General features: G+C 39.5%; 1 protein-coding gene across 1 annotated transcript; it reads right to left on the bottom strand.

Annotated features, from left to right (window-relative positions):
• Positions 1–904: 904 nt before the first annotated feature.
• Positions 905–16,553, bottom strand: LOC109908539 (sperm acrosome membrane-associated protein 4). Its single transcript, XM_020507192.2, has 3 exons — positions 16,391–16,553; positions 2,744–2,851; positions 905–2,274 (listed from the first exon to the last, which is right to left on the bottom strand). The coding sequence occupies exons 1-3, from the start codon at positions 16,440–16,442 to the stop codon at positions 2,057–2,059; spliced, it is 378 nt and encodes a 125-aa protein (XP_020362781.1). The 5' UTR covers positions 16,443–16,553; the 3' UTR covers positions 905–2,056.
• Positions 16,554–20,194: the final 3,641 nt, after the last annotated feature.

Below are 20,194 nucleotides of genomic sequence, written 5' to 3'. Positions count from 1 at the left end.
GTTGGCTTTTTTTTAGCGTCCATTGGCATGGTTAACTGTACTGCAGAAATGGAATGTAAATCAGAGAAAAGTTGTGGCAGCTGCAGAAGAGTACTTGGGTTTGAGATTTTACTACAGAAGAGTTACAGGGTGTGTTAAATGGTAGTGTCCCATCCTCCTAGGGCGTCAACCTGGTGTAGGATCAAAATAGTGGACTGTGGTGGTGGGTTTGAGTACAAGGTTAGTTGGCAGGGTCATTTTTTATTTCCCCTTTTTGTAACAAAGTACAAAACATTTATACTCCAGTACAATTCATTGGTGGCTGGAAATGCACTATTAATATTGGATGCCAACCGCTTTTAAAACCTCACCGAAGAAGGTTCCTAATGCAGAGGACAAGACCCCTGCAAAAAAATACCAGCTTCACAAGCTTTAAAATCGACAAGTGGTATTTTTTTTTTTTACATCTTTACAATAATGGGGTCAATTATCTTGTGTCAAGCCATGGAATGATATAAGTATGATGGGTTTGCCTTTCGTGAAGAGAATAAAAACATTCTATTAAGACATGAGCATGCGTGACAAGGACAGCTGGGGCTCATCTGATTGGCAGGGCTAAGCATGAATAGTCATTGAAAAAGATTTTAAAAATCCACTACTACATTACCATTAAAGCTAAAATGGTTAATATGTGAGCCATTTCCCATTTGTCCGATTTAATATTGTAATGCAAAATACTGTGGTTGCCGCATGTGATGTTGACGCATGGTTCGTTTTCATACTTTCAAATGTAACGAGTGTTAAAATAGAAATATGAAAGGTTTAGTGCACTTCCCGCCAGCTGTTACACAGAACTGGCGTGAAGGGTTTGTTTGGGCGTGGATAAGTCATGACGCCGATAGACAAAAGCAAAGAACTAAGGTAGTAAGGGATTTTGTAGAAGCTTTAATCATTTATTTTTGCAGTCACCCAGCAATCACGTACAGTATACACATTTACATTTTAAAAATAGGTTTTCAAAATAAAATGTTTCACATTTAGCTAATCAGTCAAGCAATTTAGTTAGTACAACATCAAATTAGTACACAGTTCTTCCTAAACAAGTAAATTTGAGAAATTTCTAATTAACCTAGAAAATCCTATTTATAAAAATATTTATATTTATACAGCTTGATTTAATTATCTACACCTACATTCTAATATTGCCATACAAATACAAGTATTACTTTAGGCTAAACGGAATATGCAGGGTGGACAAAGATACAATTCCCGGTCAAAACAAGATTAACCACATTGTTTGCCCTTTCTAGGGACAGAGACTAGTTTAGCAACTGGCCCTCCTTTGGTCTAGGTCATCAATGGGGGAAACATGGTCATAGAGCAATTGCATTATTAATTGTAATTTGGGTGATCAGTGGAGCTCCCCAACACCAAGTGGCTGGATAAATCGGCTCATTAACATTGAACATCAAATTGAAATAGTGGTTTGAAATTAGCATTCATCTGAAATTAACATTGACTGAAATGGCATGTACTTAACCTTTAATGTATACATTGGCCTCAGGGATACTGTATAATAGAGCATGGCAATTGGGACAACACTGAATGCAGTCCATCACCCATGACACGTACTGTACAAGCAGGTATAACCAACACCAAAGTTGGTAAATATGGTCCTACTAAAGTGCCAGAAGGCATCTGCTCAATTAAGTTGATGAAAAGTTGCCTATTGTATGTGAGCATTCCATTTAATTGAACGTTTTTCGTGGTGTGTAAGTGCAACGGAATGAGGGTCAGGGAAAAGCTAATCTGACTGCATTTCCAAGTGAGCAATAAAAACTAATTTAGAGATTTCCAGAGGCATCAAGGACAATTTTTTTTTTTTTGTGGAAATAATTGAAGTTTAGATGGTATGATACACTAAATGTTTCCTCCTTGGCCTAAATTATATAAGATAATGCAGGACTTCTATACATGGACAGATTGCTGCTAATGTTGGCATGTGTGAACCATCAACCTACATGCGCATCGACCTCTGTATATGTATAGGCCAGAGGGCGGGCTCCCCCCCCCCCCCTTACACTAGGACTTTGGTCATGAAGGTGGTGGCAAGGGCCAGGTGCAGGATTCTCATTCGGGGCTGGCCCGGGGCAGCGTTACACAGGTCCGAGCTACAGCAGGTCTTGTTTACGCTGTAGACTGTGACGTTGGAAATGGAAGGGAACTTGGTTGTAGACACCTTGTTGCAGTCGTTCATTTTCAGGCAGCCTTTTGTCTTGATTTCCAAAACACGAGCTGTGGATGAAAAGACATAAATAATGTGGTGCCTCTGGACTCGCTTGGCACGACGATTTACTTGGGCATCGTCGTGCCAAGCGGCGCATAAACCAACATACTAGGAATCGTAAGTGGTTTTCCATAAGCTTTTTGCCCCAAGGCAGAAAGCTGACAAGTGAAATTTTAGCATCTGCAAAGGGATGGTAGCAGGTTGTCTTCCTTCCTTGTTGGCTTCTGAAGAGGACAGAGGCTCTTAAAAGGTGCAAAAACAGACAAAATAAAAATAAACCTACTGTTTGTAGCAAACTTGCACTTGTCTTTTACCAATTTCGCTGATACTGTAAGCTACTTATTGAGGAAAGTCCTTACTTGCAATGACTGCTATATGAATGTTGAACGCACTAAGTCGCGCTGGATAAGAGCATCTGCTAAATGATTACAATGTAAGACACCAATGACCTGTGTCAGCCATTCCTTTGGTCCTTACCTGCTTTTCCGACACCGTTGAAACATTGCTCGTCAGCGCCGCAGGTGACTTTGGTCTGGAACACGTTGAAGATGCAGAGCTCACAGTTGAAGCACTGCAGAGCCTGGCCTGGGATGAGAAAGCAGGAGAAATATAAACCAAGCAATAAATTACCATGCCATTCTACAAATCATGTTCAAGGAAACATTCTTGTAGATGACCTAATGCGTGTTGATGCATCATTGAGACAGTCTGTTAACATGGGCCAAACAGCGGTTTAGTCGACTCCCCCCACCCGGTTTTGTACACTTAAGTGGATGAAGGGCCCAACCTGCGTAGGTACCATTATGGTTAATCATAGAAGGGCATGGTTGTTTGAATATTTGTTCACTACTCAAAACAAAGTTCTGTAGCTTTTGATGGGGACAGACAAAATGGCTGCTTCCCAGTAAGCGCTACTCCAAAAGAGCAAAATCGGGTCAGGGAACTACTCTACTTTTATAAACAAGTAGTTTAGTGGTTTTAGGGGGCAGAGGAGGAATGGTCTGCCGGAAACTACAGAATGAACTGAATGACCGCAATAACCACAAATTCAACAAATTAGTTGCAAGTCCCTGAGCATGTTGACTTATTCAAATAACCCTCCCAGAAACACACGCAGTACCTTAGGAGTTCAAAACCTGGCCATCAAGTCGTGTGACAAAGTAAACAAAACAGTGTACGTATAGACCAGTGTGTGCACTTCAACCCCCCCAAAAAATATGCCTTTCCATGAAAGCAGGACGTGGAAAACCTTCAATTATCAATGTCTGGGGGACAAAAATCATTTAAGCAATTTGATTGAACCAAGGAACATTGGGTTGCTTAGAAAGGTTGTTAAAGCACCATTCAGAAGCCTGCTCCCCCCCCGCCCAAACACTGGTTTCGGTTACACCCCATCGCAGATGAGTTCAGACTCGGGTTACAAAGTGCCACTCCTGATCATAAAAACCCCCCATCAAACTTCCATTGAATGTGAGTGGATCTCCACAATCCAACCAAATGACTCAACTGCTTGGGTGTCATGTTCCACAAAATATATACACACAAAAGTATGTGTACACCCAATTAGTGGAATCAGCCATTTCAGCCACACCCATTGCTGACAGGTGTATAAAAGCTAGCACACTGCCATGCAATCTCCATAGAAAAACATTGGCAGTAGAACGGCCTTACTGAAGAGCTCAGTGACTTAATGTAGCACTGTCATAGGATGCCACCTTAACAAGTCAGTTAGTCATTTCTGCCCTGTTAGAGCTGCAAGTGCGGTTGTTGTGAAGTGGAAACGTCTAGGGGCAATAACGTCTCAGCCGCGAAGTGGTAGGCCACATAAGCTCACAGAATGGGAACCCCAAGTGCAGAAGCGCGTAAAATAGTCTGTGTTGCAACACTCACTACCACGTTCCAAATTGCCTCAAAGCAACCCCATATTTATGCCCATGGTTTTGGAATGACATATTCGACAAGCAGGTGTCCACGGTCTTTGATGCACTACATGACAAAGTATCATTGTGACCTTGCAGCCATTGATTCAGCTTTTATCCAACTTTAAAGCCACTCAGTGTATCAAAACATCCTGTTGCCATTTGAGCTGATCATTCAATCATCGTTTCAATTCCATTCTTTAGGTTCAAATATGAAATAAGGTGTCGTTCCGACAAGACATCCTTGAGGGAATACCCAGAGAAGGCAGACTGGACAGATGTAAGCGCACAAGTAAACTTCCACTTGTCAACCTTCCCACTTAATGCTTTGACCTAAAAGCAGCCAAATGCTGATATTTTTCCACTTATTGGTCTTCTGACCAACCAGAGCAGCTCTTTTGACAATAATTGTTCTAAAGAGAAGAGTTGGACTGCCTGTGTAAACTCAGCCTAAGTGACAGTTTCCCCAGACACAAATCAAGCTTAGTCCTGGACTACAAAGCTATTTTGACCATGCTTTTTAGTTCAAGACTAGACTTAAATGTGTCTGGGAAACCATCCCCATGAGTGAAAACAATCAATTGTCCTCAATGAGAACGCTAATTCCCCTACCACTACAGTACGTACAACAACCTACAGGCTCAGCTCCTGGAAGCACACCAAACAAGGTTGCCATACTGTGCATAGTAATGTACGGGCCTACATAACATACAGGAGTCATGACATGAATGTTTGTCAGTCTTGGGGCCGCACCTTGACATTACCCTACACAAATCCAGTCAAACCCGTTACCCAGTCTCCCCCATCGCCCCACCAATCAGTCACCACCTCACAAAAACAGGGGACAGTCAGGTTGCGCAAACAGAACTGCCCCTAGGCTTAGCTGGCTGCATTCCTGCCACAACAGGTCATTTACCGACGCAATGAGGGGGTTAAGGATGAGCACACAAGCCTTGTTCGGACATGCAAGAGCATGGGGAGACGAGTCATATGGGAACTGACTGAGGCACCATAAAGGTCGTCTGATTCTATATTTGTCATCATGGGGAATGTTCACCACACAAGCAACCTCTTAATTGTCTCCACCATCGTTGCCTTTTAAGAGGACAGTGACCATTGAGTATGAATATGAACAGTTGCTCATACAACTCACCCTAAAAAAAAAAGCTACAAAAAAAAAATGTGGCCTATGACTGTCAAAAGGTTATACTTTAAGGCAGACTGGACATACTATATGTTTAGGACGTACATTATTAGAAACAATTTGGTTCGTGTTATACCATATAAGGCAAATTATTATTACATGGACAAAGTGTAAGGCAGACTGATAAATACACAAGATTACCATGTCACAAAATAGTCGTCATGGGGAATTTTATTGGCCTGTAGCAACATTCAAGCATCTTAAATTCCCCCATCCGAAGGAAAATTCCTTGTGGGGCTATGCAGTATTGCATGGATTCCATTCAAACTACCAAGCCAACAAAAACAGACCTGATAATCAGTTGTATAGTGCCCTGTACATTCCTCAGCCCTATTTATGTTTTTGTATATTGTCGGGTGTTTATGTTCTGTAAGGAGTTTTACGTAAGCAGCGGTGTAAAGTACTAAGTTGTATTTTTGGGGTATCTGTACTTCATTTATATTTTAACATTTACTTTACTACAATCCTAAAGAAAATTTACTTTTTATTCCATATATGATCCCTGACACCCAAAAGTATGTTACATATTGAATGCTTAGCAGGACAGAAATGGTCCATTCACTCACTTAAGGGAACATTCCTGGTCATCCCTTACTGCCTCTGATCTGGTGGACTCACTAAACACACATTCTTAATTTGTAAATTACATCTGTGTGTTGGTGTGCCCCTTGCTGTCTTGTTTTCTTAATATAAGAAAGGAACTTGAAATTATTTATACTTTAACAATAACATTTACTTTTGATACTTACGTAGATTTAAAATCAAATACTTTTACTCAAGTAGTATTTTACTGGGTGACTGTCACGCGAGTCATTTTCTATTACTTGAGTAAAAGTACAGTATGACAACTGGGTACTTTTTCCACCACTGGATGCAAGGCAACATTCTGTGAAAACAGACAAAATGCCATCTTGACAAAGTTGCCTAAAGTAAACTGGTAGCATAAGGAAACATTCTCCCTGTTTTACTGTTGGACATACACTTATCACGTCATTGTACAAAAACACTACATTTGCAGATCCTCATCTCATCAGGCTTATAAATGAGCAAAACAGACTTAATAGATTTCTAACATGAGTACCAAAGTTGTCCACCTGATGACAATGTTGCCTGATGAGACTCCCATGGTGTGTCGTAATCTAGAGCCTTGACCAGGCAGATCAACGCTTTCAACATGGTGTATTGAATTATAGTGAACGAAAAGGTAGATCAGGATTCCGTAAAATAACCGATCAGGTTATTCAGGACAATTGGTTACGCATCTCCCAGTTCTAAGGCCCACCATGAAGTACAGTGCAACAAAACAATTAAGGGGAGGACAGTGGCTTTATGGATGTGATGATTCTATTCATTTTAAAATGGTCTAATGTTGTCTCAACTGAGCAAGTCTCATCTTATTTAAATAACCTGGACATAGAGTACACAAAACATTTGCTTAAGCCTAAAATCCTTTACAAATAAACTCTGGAACTACTCAAATGTTCATTCCAACCTGTGTTCAGTAAAGCCGAGCAAAAGCCAAAGTATTTAGTATTGTTTGCCTTTCCCAATTTCTGTTTCCCCTAAATGTTTTCTAAAAAAAGGTTACACTACATTAGCAAAAGTATTTAAATACCCAATAAATTACTGGGGAGTTTATATATGGAGTGTGCGACTCTTTATTTTCATAGTTGACACCTGCTCATCAAACACATAATTCCAAAATAAGGGGCATTAATATGGAGTTGGTCAACTGTTGCTGCTACAACAGCCTCTACTCTTCTGGAAAGGCTTTCCACTAGATGTTGGAACATTGCTGCGGGGACTTGCTTCCATTCAGCGACAAGAGCATTAGTGAGGTCGAGCACGGATGTTGGGTGATTAGGCCTGCTTACAGTTGCCGTTCAAATTCATCCCAAAGGTGTTCGATGGGGTTGGGGGTCAGGGCTCTGCAGGCCAGTCAAGTTCTTCCACACCGATCGACAGTTCTGTATGGCCCTCGCTTTGTGCACGGGGGAATTGTCATGCTGAAACAGGAAAGGGCCTTCCCCGAACTGTTGCCAAAGTTCAAAGCACAGAATCGTCAAGAATGTCATTGTATGCTGTAGCATTAGATTTCCTTTCACTGGAACTAAGGGGTCCGAACCATGAAAAACAGCCCCAGACCATTATTCCGCCGCCACCAAACTTTACAGTTTAAGATGGCATCCTACGACGGTGCCACGTTGAAAGTCACTGAGCTCTTCAGTAAGGCCATTCAACTGCCAATGTTTGTCTATGGAGATTGTGTGGCTGTGTGATTGATTTTATACACCCGTCTGCAATGGTGTGGCTAAAATAGCCAAATCCACTAATTTCAAAGGGTATCCACATACTTTTGTGTTCATAGTGTACCATAATTCCCGTGACAATGTAGTTGTCAAGTAAAATGTTTTACCTTGAAGGGTGTCAGCAATGCACACTAGTTCTACACCGTGTCCCTGAAAGGTTAAACCTTTTACTCTGCCGCCATCTGGAGGCATTTTCTAAACTATACATATTGTATACTGCCCTCAAAGTACATTTAAGTTTTTACAAAAGTCCTACAAACACATCCTTAGTACTGTTAGAAAGGTAAGAACTGTGGGATTCAGATAAAGGTATCAACATTTGTAAAACAAGTTTCTATTGCACAAATTCAGGTAGGCCCCTCCCATTTGTTTTCTCGTGAATACACCCCAGAGTATTACACTGAACAACACTGAGCCAAAAGAGTAAGCCAGCAACATTACATTCTCATACGGTCTTAGTTTCACCAACAAAAAAACTTCAGGGGAACCTATGCAAATGTATAAAATCATGTTCTGAAAATATTTGGTAAAAATCCATGAGGAATGAGGCCAGAAATTGTGTGTCATTTTGATTCTTACATAGTCACAATTCAGGAAGAACTCAGTCAAGGTAGATGATTGCAGAACATCCTATAGTAAGGGTGTGGTTTGAAACCTGAGCTGGGACAAAGGCATGCTTCGCAGAACTAAGGTATTTAAAACTATGGGTCACAAATAAAAACGGCAAGCCTTTAAAAATCAGATGCATAATGTGGACAGGTTCTGACACGCAATCTAGGCGAGTCTAGTATGCCTGGATCTGTGCCTAAGGGTTTGACAAACCACACATACCAACCCCCAACATCAAATAGGGTGGAATGAATTCACTGAAAATAAAATAGTACAAGAGCCACCAAGTTAGGAATAAGAGTTTCATGGCAAATTAAAGGTATAGTTCACCCAAATTATGAAGTTTCCTTAGCCTCTTAGCAATTACCGGAGGGATTTTTAAAATACATTTTATTTCACCTTTTTTTAACCAGGTAGGCCAGTAGAAAACAGGTTCTCATTTACAACTGACCTGGCCAAGATAAAGCGACAAAAACAGTTCCACATGGGGTAAACAAACGTATAGTCAATAACACAATAGAAAATCAATGTACAGTGTGTGCAAATCTAGTAAGATTAGGATTATACTACAAGCCACCAGGGTCTGAACTTGAATGAAAAATTACTGAGGATAATAGAGGACGATATTGCCACTCCTAGTTGCCATATCTTCAATCTAAGCCTACTAGAAAGTGTGCGCCTTCAGGCCTGGAGAGAAGTTAAAGAATTTCCGCTACCCAAGAATAGTAAAGCCCCCTTTACTGGCTCAAATCGCCGACCAATCAGCCCGTTATCAACCCTTAGAAAACTTCCACTTATAGCGAAGGACATTCAACAAGCATAGAACTTACACAAATAACTGATTGGCTGAGAGAAAATTATAAAACGATTGTCGGGGCTTTTGACATTATCGATCATAGTCTGCTGCCTGAAAATCCTGTTATAGCGTTACACCCCCTGCTATATTGTGGATAGATTTACCTGTCTAACAGAACACAGGTGGTGTTCTTTAATGGAAGCCACTCCAACATACTCCAGGTAGAATCAGGAATTCCCCAGGGCAGCTGTTTAGGCCCCTTACTTTTCAGATGACTCAACCTTCTTGCCCTTTGTGCTGTTGTCTGTGCCCAATGTTTGTACCATGTTTTGTGCTGCTACCATGTGTTGCTGCCTTGCTATGTTGTCTTAAGTCTCTTTATGTAGTGTTGTGCCTTGTGATATGTTTTGTCCTATACACAAAAGTTTGGGGTCACTTAGAAATGTTCTTGTTTGAAAAAAAAGCTATTTTTTTGTCCATTTAAATAACATCTCTTGATCAGAAATACAGTGTAGACATTGTTAATGTTCTAAGTGACTGTTGTAGCTGGAGTTTCAGAAGAAAGTTTTGTTTCTGGACATTGAGCTTGTAATCAAATCCACAAATGCTGATGTTCCAGATACTCAACTAATATAAACCAGGTTCAATAAAAATAAAACACTGTATATGTCAGCTACTACAGCAACTGCAACATTTAATTTTAGAGTGGGTGGCAAGGAATATATTAGTCCTAAATATTAATAAAGTTACTGCATTGTATTTGGGACATGCACTAAACCTCAACTAAATATTGTAATTCATAATGTGGCAATTGAGCAAATTGAGATTAAACTGCTTGGAGTAATCCTGGATTGTAAACTATCATGGTCAAAACATGATACAACAGTAGCTAATCTAAATGTATAGCCAGGGACCCTCTGCACACAACAACTGACACCCACGAAGCATCGTTACCCATCGCTCCACAAAAGCTGCAGCCCTTGCGGAGCAAGGGGAACAACTACTTCAAGGTCTCAGAGCGAGTGATGTCACCGATTGAAACGCTATTAGCGCGCTCCACCGCTAACTAGCTAGCCATTTCACATTGGTTACACTAAGATGGGGAGGAGGCTGTCCATAAAGCGCTGCTCTGCCTTAACACAGTCAACAAGGCAGGTCCTACAAGCCCTAGTTTGGTCACATCTGGACTACTGTCGTGTGGTCAGGTGCCACAAAGAGGGACTGGTTCAGAACAGGGTAGTGATGCTGGCCCTTAAATGTACATGGAGAGCTAGCATTAATGACATGCATGTCAAGTTCATGGCTCAAAGTGGAGGAGAGATTGACTTCATCACGGCTTGTTTTTGTTTGAGGTGTTGACAAGCTGAATGTACAGAGCTGTCTGTTTAAACTACAAGCACACAGCTCGGACACACATGCATATCTCACAAGACATGCCAGAGGTCTCTTCACAATCCGCAAGTCCAGAACAGACTATGGGAGGCGCACAGTACTACATAGAGCCATCACTACATGGAACTCTATTCCACATCAGGTAACTGATTCAAACAGTAGAAGCAGATTTTTATATATTTTTTCTCCACACTTTATGAAACAGTGGGGACTGAAGAGACACACGCATACGGGCAATAGCACACGTTCACTAATATTGTTGTGTAGTGGTATCATACATTGTGTTGTGGATGTGGTGGTGTGACAGTTATGTACCGTTTTATCCTTTGTTGTGTGTAATAAGTGTCTTAATGTGTTTGGATCCCAGGAAGAGTAGCTGCTGCCTTGGTAGCAGCTAATCGGGATCCCTAATAAAATACCAATTACTACATAGCAGGATCAATGAGTAAGCCAGCTAACTTTTTTTGAAGACCGGCTTGAAATTGGAATGGTCTAATTGACTTTAAACATCTCAGCTTTCTTCATTAAAATCAGAAAATAAAAGTGGTTTATCAAGTTTAGCTGACTAACTCACTCATTGATCCTGCTTTGTAGTATAGGCCTACCGATCTGGCCACTGTCTCAAACTTTTTAGCACAAATCCAATGCAAGTCAGTGGTACCGCTATTAGCGTTTCCACTTCATATCCAAATCTTTAAGTAGCCTAGCTTCATTGAGGTCCACAGATACTTTAGGGTGTTTTGGAAATGTAATTGAAAAAAAAAGGGGGAAAAGTTATTATTTGAAAGTGGCCAGGTCAAGAAAATCAAAGCCTGGATCGCTGTCATACCTTGTCCATAGACTGCTTACAGGGTAAGGAAACTAATTTTATTCTGTAATTTGGGTTAACTATCAATTTAACCATAAATAATTGATGACATTCCTTTATAAAGCATTGTTATCTGCTGACCATATGGTCCTATATAGTCAATAAGGTTCAAGTCATCCCAGGTTTATAAAATGGGCTACATTAGCCCAAGATGTACTCTTAAGGAGCCTGATGGTACTGTTACTCCTGAAGGTCCTGTAACTACTTAAGATCCAAGGGCCTCATGTTATTTTCAGAGGTAGACTGGCTCTGGCAGCCAAAAACTATTTAAACCGAATCCATTCTCAATTGTAATAAGGTTCGAGAAACAAAGCCCTTTAATTTCATATCACCTCCAAATAATTGCACAAATGCAGAATACACTTACTGTACACAATTTTAACCGGTTCTAACAGTAGCAGCCAACAGTATTTTTCAGTTACATTTTTCTAGCAGCCTTCATCCTTCACACACAGGTGTTCAGGAACATAGTAGATAGCTCATAAGTACAGGTGGTCCCTCAGTCTTCTGTAAACACACTAACATGGAGCTATGGCAGTGTAGGAACACTAACCCTATAAAAAAAAGGTGCGAATCAATTTATCGTTTTGTTTTTGAAAATGATTGCTAATTCAAATGGTCCTTATGCTTCCAAAATCAAATCACAAGTGATGCGTATTAATGTTCAGACCAAGCTTTGGGGCTCTTAAGAGCCACTGAACAGGCTGATTAGCACATGGGTTCTGTTGCTCATTAGAAAAAGACAAATGGATTTCCATCTTCCTGAACAATATCTTGTTTGGTTATTGATGTTTGCCCCCCCTGTAGGCACTGTAGGATAGCTATTTAATATACTCAAAATCCCAATAATTAATTTAAGATCAATCTAATTGTAGTTTTGACCGAGAAAGTTTAGTGGCATAAACAAATCCAAACCAAACCAAACCTTAATTTACCCAGTGTGATGTTACAAACTGTTTGACTATGACCAAAGTTATTACATTTACACGAAGTCAATTTTGACACTAACAATTTACTCAGATGCCACAGGCTTTTTTCAAAGGGATTCATTGTTTATTAAAGGCAGTCCCTTAACAAAGTTATTCTGTAGAGAACAGTGGAGGAAGGGGAGGACCGTCCTCATCGAATTTCATAATTGTAAAACGTATCTAAAAAGGATAACTCAAAACTATACAATATATTCACATCACCAAATAATTGATTAAAACATTTTTGCAATGGTCTACAGTAGCCTCAACAGCATGCTGTAGGGTAACACAATGGTGTTGCCAGAGGACAGCCAGCTTCTGTCCTCCTCTTGGTACATTGACTTCAATACAAAACCTAGGAAGCTCTTGGTTCTCACCCTCTTCCATAGACTTACACAGCAATTATGACAACTTCCGGAGACGTACCCCAATTTATCAGAGCTTTTGCAGCATGAACTGACATGTCCACCCAATCAAAGGATCAGATAATTAATCTAGTACTGAAAGCATAAGCTACAGATAGCTAGCTATCACTGCAGTGCATAAAATGTGTTGAGTAGTTGACTCAAAGACAAGTTTCAACAAATTAATTTATTCAAAAATGAAAATAAAGTTCCACTTAGCTAGCAAATGCAGCTAGCTAGTTGTCCCCACACGGGACAGTTGAGCTAACGTAGTCTAATGTGATTAGCATGAGGTTGTAAGTAACAAAAAGGTTCTCTTGCCTAACATGATTATTTGGAAACAGTAGATTGATGATATTTTTGTTCTATGGAGGGGTGATGCAAAACAGCTTCAGGCGTTCCATGCTTTTCTTAACTCCTGTTCTGATCATTTGAGATTTACTATGCAATCTGATACACTTCAAATCAGTTGTGTGAAGATAATGTTCTATACACTGATCGTAACAGTTTGAGGGCTGATAGTTGTCACCCACTTCCCTTGAAAAATAGTTTGCCCTACATTTGCAAAAAAAAAGATTGACAAATATGGCTGAGACGCAAAGAAAGTTCAAGGAAAGGGGCTACAAAAATGATCAGATTAATATTGCCATTGAGAAAATTCAAAACAAAACGAGACGTGACCTTTTTCAAGGTCAGTCTCGCAAAAAGATGCATTCTTGTGTTCTAACTACCCGCTCTTCAAAGCGTTCTGAACAAATGAAGGGAATCGTTCACAACCATTGGCACATTCTAAAATCCGATGATGTCTCAGTAATGTGTTTTTGGACCTTCCCTTGGTCGTATTCTCACGGGGCAGAAATCTCAGAGACCAATTGGTAAACTGATTTACCACCAAGATATTCCTGAACAACGTCTTTGCGCCCCTACTGGATGGAAATTACAAGTGTAATGGCTGTGCTCAATGCAATGGCACTTATGAATGTAGATCCTTAAAACACCCACAAACAGGGAAATCGATCCCAATCAAAAGGTGTTATTACGTGCTCCACTAAGGCAGTTATTTATCTTGTAACTTGTCCTTGTGGTAAAAATGTTGGTAAAACAAAGCGCAAATTAAAAGTATGCATCTCAGAGCATCGTAGCACCATTAGGTGCAAAAACTTGATTTACCCAGTTGCGGGCCACTTTTTGGAGGCAGGCCACTCGATTTCGTCTCTGCGTTATATTGGCATCGAACATGTCACCCTCCCTAGGAGAGGGGGTGACCTTGATAATTTATTGTTAAAATGAGAGACTGCCTAGATCTTTAACTTAAAGACCCTTGCTCCCTTCAGTCTCAATGTAGACTGATCTGAAGCCATTCTTGTGATTATTGTTACTTTGCCATTGTAATTGTTTGTAAGCTTGTGTAGTCTAAAATGAATCTATGATCGTATGCTATCCATTTGTTGTTTGTTTGCTGTTCTTTGTATGCCATTTTAATATCTGAGACTAAAACAATGATATTAGGCCACTCATGGCCATGATTACAGACACCTGTGTCTTCTGACACTATATAAACGAGTCATTCCGCAGGGTTTGTGATTAGACCCTGATGAAGACAGCTTGGCTGTCGAAACGTTGGTAATGACATTTTTGCATCTGAGCTCCTAGAGTGTGCGGCTCTTTTATTTTTAAGTTTTCTACTCCGCTAGCCAACACCTCGCCTAAATAGGTGTGCGTTTCTTTTTCTTCTAGGTTGTAAGTAACAAGAACATTTCCCAGACATATCTAATATGGGCAGAAAGCTTAAAATCTTAAAATGACATCACTGTCCAATTTACAGTAGCTAATACAGTGACAGAATACCATGCTATTGTTTGAAGAATGCGCACAGTTATGAAATTGAAAACGTATCAATTAGGCACGTTTGGGAAGACTTGATACAACATTGAACAGAAGTGCAATGGATCAGTCTAAAACTTTGCACACACCGCTGCCATCTAGTGGCAAATATTAAAATGGCACCTAACCTGGAATAATACATTGACCTTTCGCTTGCATTTCAAAGATAAAACACTACATTTTTTCCGTTTTATTGTCTTTTACCAGATCCTAATGTGTTACATTCTCCGACATTAATTTCACATTTACACTAACTTCAAAGTTTTTCCTTTCAAATGGTATCAAGAATGTGCATATTCTTGCTTCAGGTCCTGAGCTACAGGCAGTTAGATTTGGGTATGTCATTTGTTAACTGCTGACTGACTACAAAGCAACATTACTGCATGATTGTAATGGGTTTACTAATGTATTAGTTCTATTAGCTAAGTTAACTAGGACATTACTTTAGCTAATAAGGGGACAATGATGTAGGCTGTGTGTAGCAGTTATGATATGGTTTGGCTTGGAAAAGTTTTGCTAGGTCACATACAGCTGATGTGTTCATTGAAGTCCACAAACGAAGGGGAAAGGTTAGTACAGACTACAATGAGACTACAATGGATACGTGGCTACAATTAAAGTGAACTGTGTTTATGCGTGATTAGGGGTGTATTAATTTGGCCGATTCTGTTAATGTTTCAACGGAAACAAACGAAGCGGGGTTAAAAAACGGAAGTTGTCCAATCGATACTCTCGTTTTCAACTGTTGGACTAAGGATTACAGGCATGAGTCACTGTCTGTCCAAGAATTTCTCTCACCTGTGTGCTCCTACTTTGTAAACTTTTCATAGGCTAGGTTGTAGCAACCTCATGATAGGTTTAGGGAAAATGTAGTAGCCTAGACCTATCGATGTTAAATACAACTGGGTGAAAGGAATATGAATGACATGCTGTAATAGAAATAAGGTCATGCTCATGAAAAATAAATCGTCCTCCATCATAAACGGCACTGACTGGCACATTAGACTCCTTACTCCAATGACTTACGTGTAATGGAACTGAGTAATGAACAAAGGCTTGGGCTACGGTAGTTACAATGTTACCATTTCTAGAAGCGCATCGTGCCAACAATCACTACTTAGCTAAAACAAATATGATTGATTAAATCAGTTTCAGATATTAATCTCAAATGTTTCATTGGTGGCAATTGATGAGTAGGATGAGTAAAACTGTTCAAAAGCTGTTTATTTTATTGTAACCAGTTTATGGAAGAATCCGAGCTCTTATTATACATTATTTTTTCCATACAAAGACTAAAACAAATACACACATCAGCATATTCAGTTAACATTATAACATGGACAAATAGCAGCAGATAATTTCATAATACTAATATATTTAACTTTTCAGATAAACTTGTACAATTATTTCTTTGCCCCTTTCCCGCTCTTCCTATGATACGAGGATCCGAACTTTCAAATGCAAACAATTAAGCTGATTTTCAGATCTTTTTCACTAGTAATTGGTCTTTTGACCAATCAGACCAGTTATTTTGCCAATAATTGGGCAAAAGATCAGAATTTGGCTTCTTACGACATCCACGTTTTCTAATTGGCTGTAAAGTTAACCTATTGATATGATAAAGTGCGGTGGATCTTATTACAAGAAAATAGCTTCAGATGAAGAGGATTGTCGAATATCGTTTAGTCTAAACAATTCATTACACACACATATCGAAGATTGTTTTAGGTATCAAATGGATACCTAAATGAGACAAGCAATTGTTTCTTACCAACTGAAAAACACAGGCCAACTGCGAAAATGCTGAGAATAATTCTGTTCATCGTTGAAAAAAAAAGAAGTTTCGTAGGTGTTTCTACCCTTGCCTCTATGGACCGTTAGCTATGTGCTCAAACAACAAAGCTTTTCACCAACTCGCTATTTATAACCTCCCTCCCATCACCACAGACGCGTCACCGTTATACAAGGTAGAGGTATCTTGGCCACGTTCAGTTGCAAAACGTCCTGAACGTTGCAGATAGAAATTCCACGAATAGAGCCGACGTGATTCCTTATTCTACATGTCGGAGCAGGGCGTTGGACATACCTTTGAGGGAAGCATGTGCTCAAAATGAACCCCCTCCCATCCCCCTTTAAAAAATTAACGTTTTTAATTCACAGCATCACAGAAATTCACTGCAAACCAAATGCCACCATAGGCAATTATTAAAAATGTTAAATTTTTTATTATAGGCATATTTATTTCTGCAACAACACTTATCATGACAAATTGTAAGTAAGCTATTTTCAGTGCCTCCTAAACACATGATTGACATTGGGAAAATAGCTGATCCTTGATGACGACTTGCGGGCACTTTGGAGATTGGAAGGGCTGTGTTGGAGAGGCATGTTTGTTCTACATAGCATATTTCTTTCTGAATGTTCCAACACGTTGCTTCCTGCTGAACACACCCCAGCTCTCACCACACCCTAATTTGCCTTCCCACCTGTGCACAGGTGATGGTGGTGTTCAAGAGACAATAAGCAATGTTCTTTAGTTAGGGGGTGTCAAACTCATTCCATGGAGGGTCCAGTGTCTGATGTTTTTCGTTATTTCCTTTCAATTCGTGTCCAATTAAGACAAACAACCAGGTGAAGGGAGTTCCTAACTAATTAGTTACTTTAATTTATCAGGGGAGGAATTAAAACCTGCAGACACTCGGCCCACAGTGGAATGAGTTTGACACCAGTACTTTGGGTCATAGTTCTGTCAAAAACAATTATGTTGGCATTTTTGTGCCAATTTGAAAGTTCTGTATCATATTTTCCAAGACTAGCCTACATTAAATACACACGTAGGTTATGTCAATCGGTGGAGGCCGCTGAGGAGAGGAAGGCTCGTAATAATGGCTGGAATGGAGTCAATGGAATGGTATCAAACACAGGTGGTTTCCATGTGGTTGATTCCGTTGATGCCATTCCAGCCATTGTTATGAGCCTTCCTCCCCTCAAGCAGCCTCCACTGATGTCAATATCCTCCAAAAAACAATTAATCCGTTTGTAAAGACTACGAACTCCCCTGTACTTTGTCAGAGTAACTAGAAGGGCACACTAGTGGTATACCTGGCTTTCTCTTGCGACACAACTCTCATCTCCCCATCCTTTTACTGATGTTATTATGCCCAACAGAGCTTAATGCCAACCTAGTAGGCGACAGGTCATTATGTAGGCATGAGGAATCAGACAAAATAGGCCTAAGTCATGTTAACAGTATTTCTATTTTTGGTTCCAATTAGTCTGCTGAAAGGAGAGGTAATCTAAATGTTGGGGAAGTGAATAACCTATGGAAAACAACACAAGTGAGCAAACAGGCACAAATAGACTGTTTCAAATACACAAAAATGAATATAATTCAATTGAAAGACATTGGTTGTGTAAAAATGAATATCTTGCAACTGAAAACATTGGTTGTGTTATTTTCTGTGTCATAGTGTTTTCACCCCAGTATCTTTCCCGATATCTCAGGCTGCCTATCCTGTCTGAAATGTGTCTATGTTGTTCTGTGAAAGAGCAGGGCCTGAGTTTCTTACTGTGCATGTGACCATTGACCGTTTGTATATTTTTGACATTCTTAAACAGATTACATTTGAAGGTTAGCTCTATTGGAATATTAATATTAGAATGATTTGCCAATAATAATATTAGCTGTACGTCTATATCCTTTGGAGGTGTGGCAGTTTGTTCTTTAAACCACTGTGTTTATGGTAAATACAGCTAATACGAAGTACATCTATTCCTCTCCCCGTATGTACATCATAGGCCTGCCATATGATCAGGGGCTTTACCTACCTATGTCAATGTGTGGAATTTTCCATCAGCAGTAGTAAGTCTCAAATATGCTTGCGTGCACACACACACACACACTGACACACACAACGCAATATAATAAGCTATGTGCATGCCAATTCAACCTGTGCCAACATGTTAGACAGATCACTGTCTGAAGGAGTCTGGTAAGAGACCATCGTCTTCCAGCACTGAATGTTGGAGTGATCAGAGAAACACAATTCTTTCAGTCATTGGCTCGGCCATCATGCACCAAATGAGAGCATTCCGCAATGTATGGTTGCTATTGTGTATTGTTTGCTTGTTATTCGGGCAACCCATTGGGCACAAACTGGTTCAATCAATGTTGTTTCAACGTAATTTGTCAACGTATTGTGATGAGGAATCTATGTGGAAAATACATTGGATTTAAAAAAAGTAATCAACTGTTTTGAGGGTGAAATTTCAACCACAGGATTATGTCATTATGGTAACCAAATTTCAACAGACCAACCTTGTATAAAATACGTTGAATTTGTACATTTAAAACAATGTCAGATTTTCAACATTATATCCACTATCAGAAAAAAAACAATAGGCTGGGCAGCACCTCCTACTGGAGAATTGATCTATCTACAGCTACCCTCTGATCTCCCAAGCCCTGCTTAGCTATGATATTATTACCAATGTGATATTGTGAGAATGATTGTTGAGAGATCTCTCCACTTAAAAAGGAATTAGATTCACTGTTTCTATGGAAGACATTCCAAAGGGTAGGTTTAACAGAGCAAATTAAATGTGACCATACTTTATCAATGATGCTATTTAGGCCTACATATCATTTGCTATTGTTTCAATTCAACCCATAATTTAACTAAAAATAGACAATAAATAGGCCTAGGATTTCAAGCTCTGGTTGATTTAAAATGTAATGATATTTAGTGATATTCAATTGTGTTTGGTCAATGCAACCAAATATCAACCAAATATCAACATTTGAAGTAGTTGTATCTTCTGCTTGGATAGACCATCATTGTTCATAGACCATCATTGAAAATAAGAATTTGTTCTTAACTGACTTGCCTAATTAAATAAAGGTAAAATAAATAAAAAATTATGTCTCCAACTCATCCAAAAAGTACAAAAATGGGATGAAAGTGGCTCAGATAGAACTTTCCAAGCAGTAGGTAGATCTCCTTTAAATGTTGACATTTGGTTGCGTTGTCAACCAAACACAATTCAATATTACTTTTGTAATACAGTAAATAGCCTGAAGTTATCTCACTAACGAATGTCACATTCAATCTTAAAATGAGTAACACATCCATGGCCACATGTTGAGGTTACTGTAGCTATACATTTAGTATTATGTACTCAAAATAGCATTCATAGGTCATCGCAGGTCTGTGGAGATCTTCACAAATGCTGTTGCCTAATAATCTGCGCAGAATCTGGAACAGCATTGATCATTTGCACCTTGTACTTTTAATGTAATTTCAACTGCAATCCAGGTCATTTGTTTTGCTATTAGATGAAGCACAGTGATATCACATTAACAAAACATGAACAACATCACATTAAGAAAATATCTGACATTGTATTCCCATTTTACTATGGGCATTTGTGTGGTAGGTGACTTTGAGCAGGAATGACTGTGTGGCTTTAAGGGGCGTTTCTGTGTCTCCTCTTCAGAGGCAAAACAGTTATGAAATGCCTTCCTCAAAGTCATTACTTCAAATCCTAAAATAAGGAGTTTGTTTTAGCCCGGGAG

The sequence above is a fragment of the Oncorhynchus kisutch genome, linkage group LG17 (genome assembly GCF_002021735.2).
Source record: "Oncorhynchus kisutch isolate 150728-3 linkage group LG17, Okis_V2, whole genome shotgun sequence".
NCBI lineage: Eukaryota > Metazoa > Chordata > Actinopteri > Salmoniformes > Salmonidae > Oncorhynchus > Oncorhynchus kisutch.
This window is presented reverse-complemented; position numbering and strand designations above follow the sequence as displayed.

Coding starts and splice junctions, on each gene's coding strand:
- LOC109908539 (XM_020507192.2), bottom strand. CDS start 16,442: ATGAACAGAATTATTCTCAGCATTTTCGCAGTTGGCCTGTGTTTTTCA. Junction 2,852..16,390: donor TGGCCTGTGTTTTTCAGTTG/GTAAGAAACAAT, acceptor TTCTCATCCCAG/GCCAGGCTCTGCAGTGCTTC. Junction 2,275..2,743: donor CAACGGTGTCGGAAAAGCAG/GTAAGGACCAAA, acceptor TTTCATCCACAG/CTCGTGTTTTGGAAATCAAG.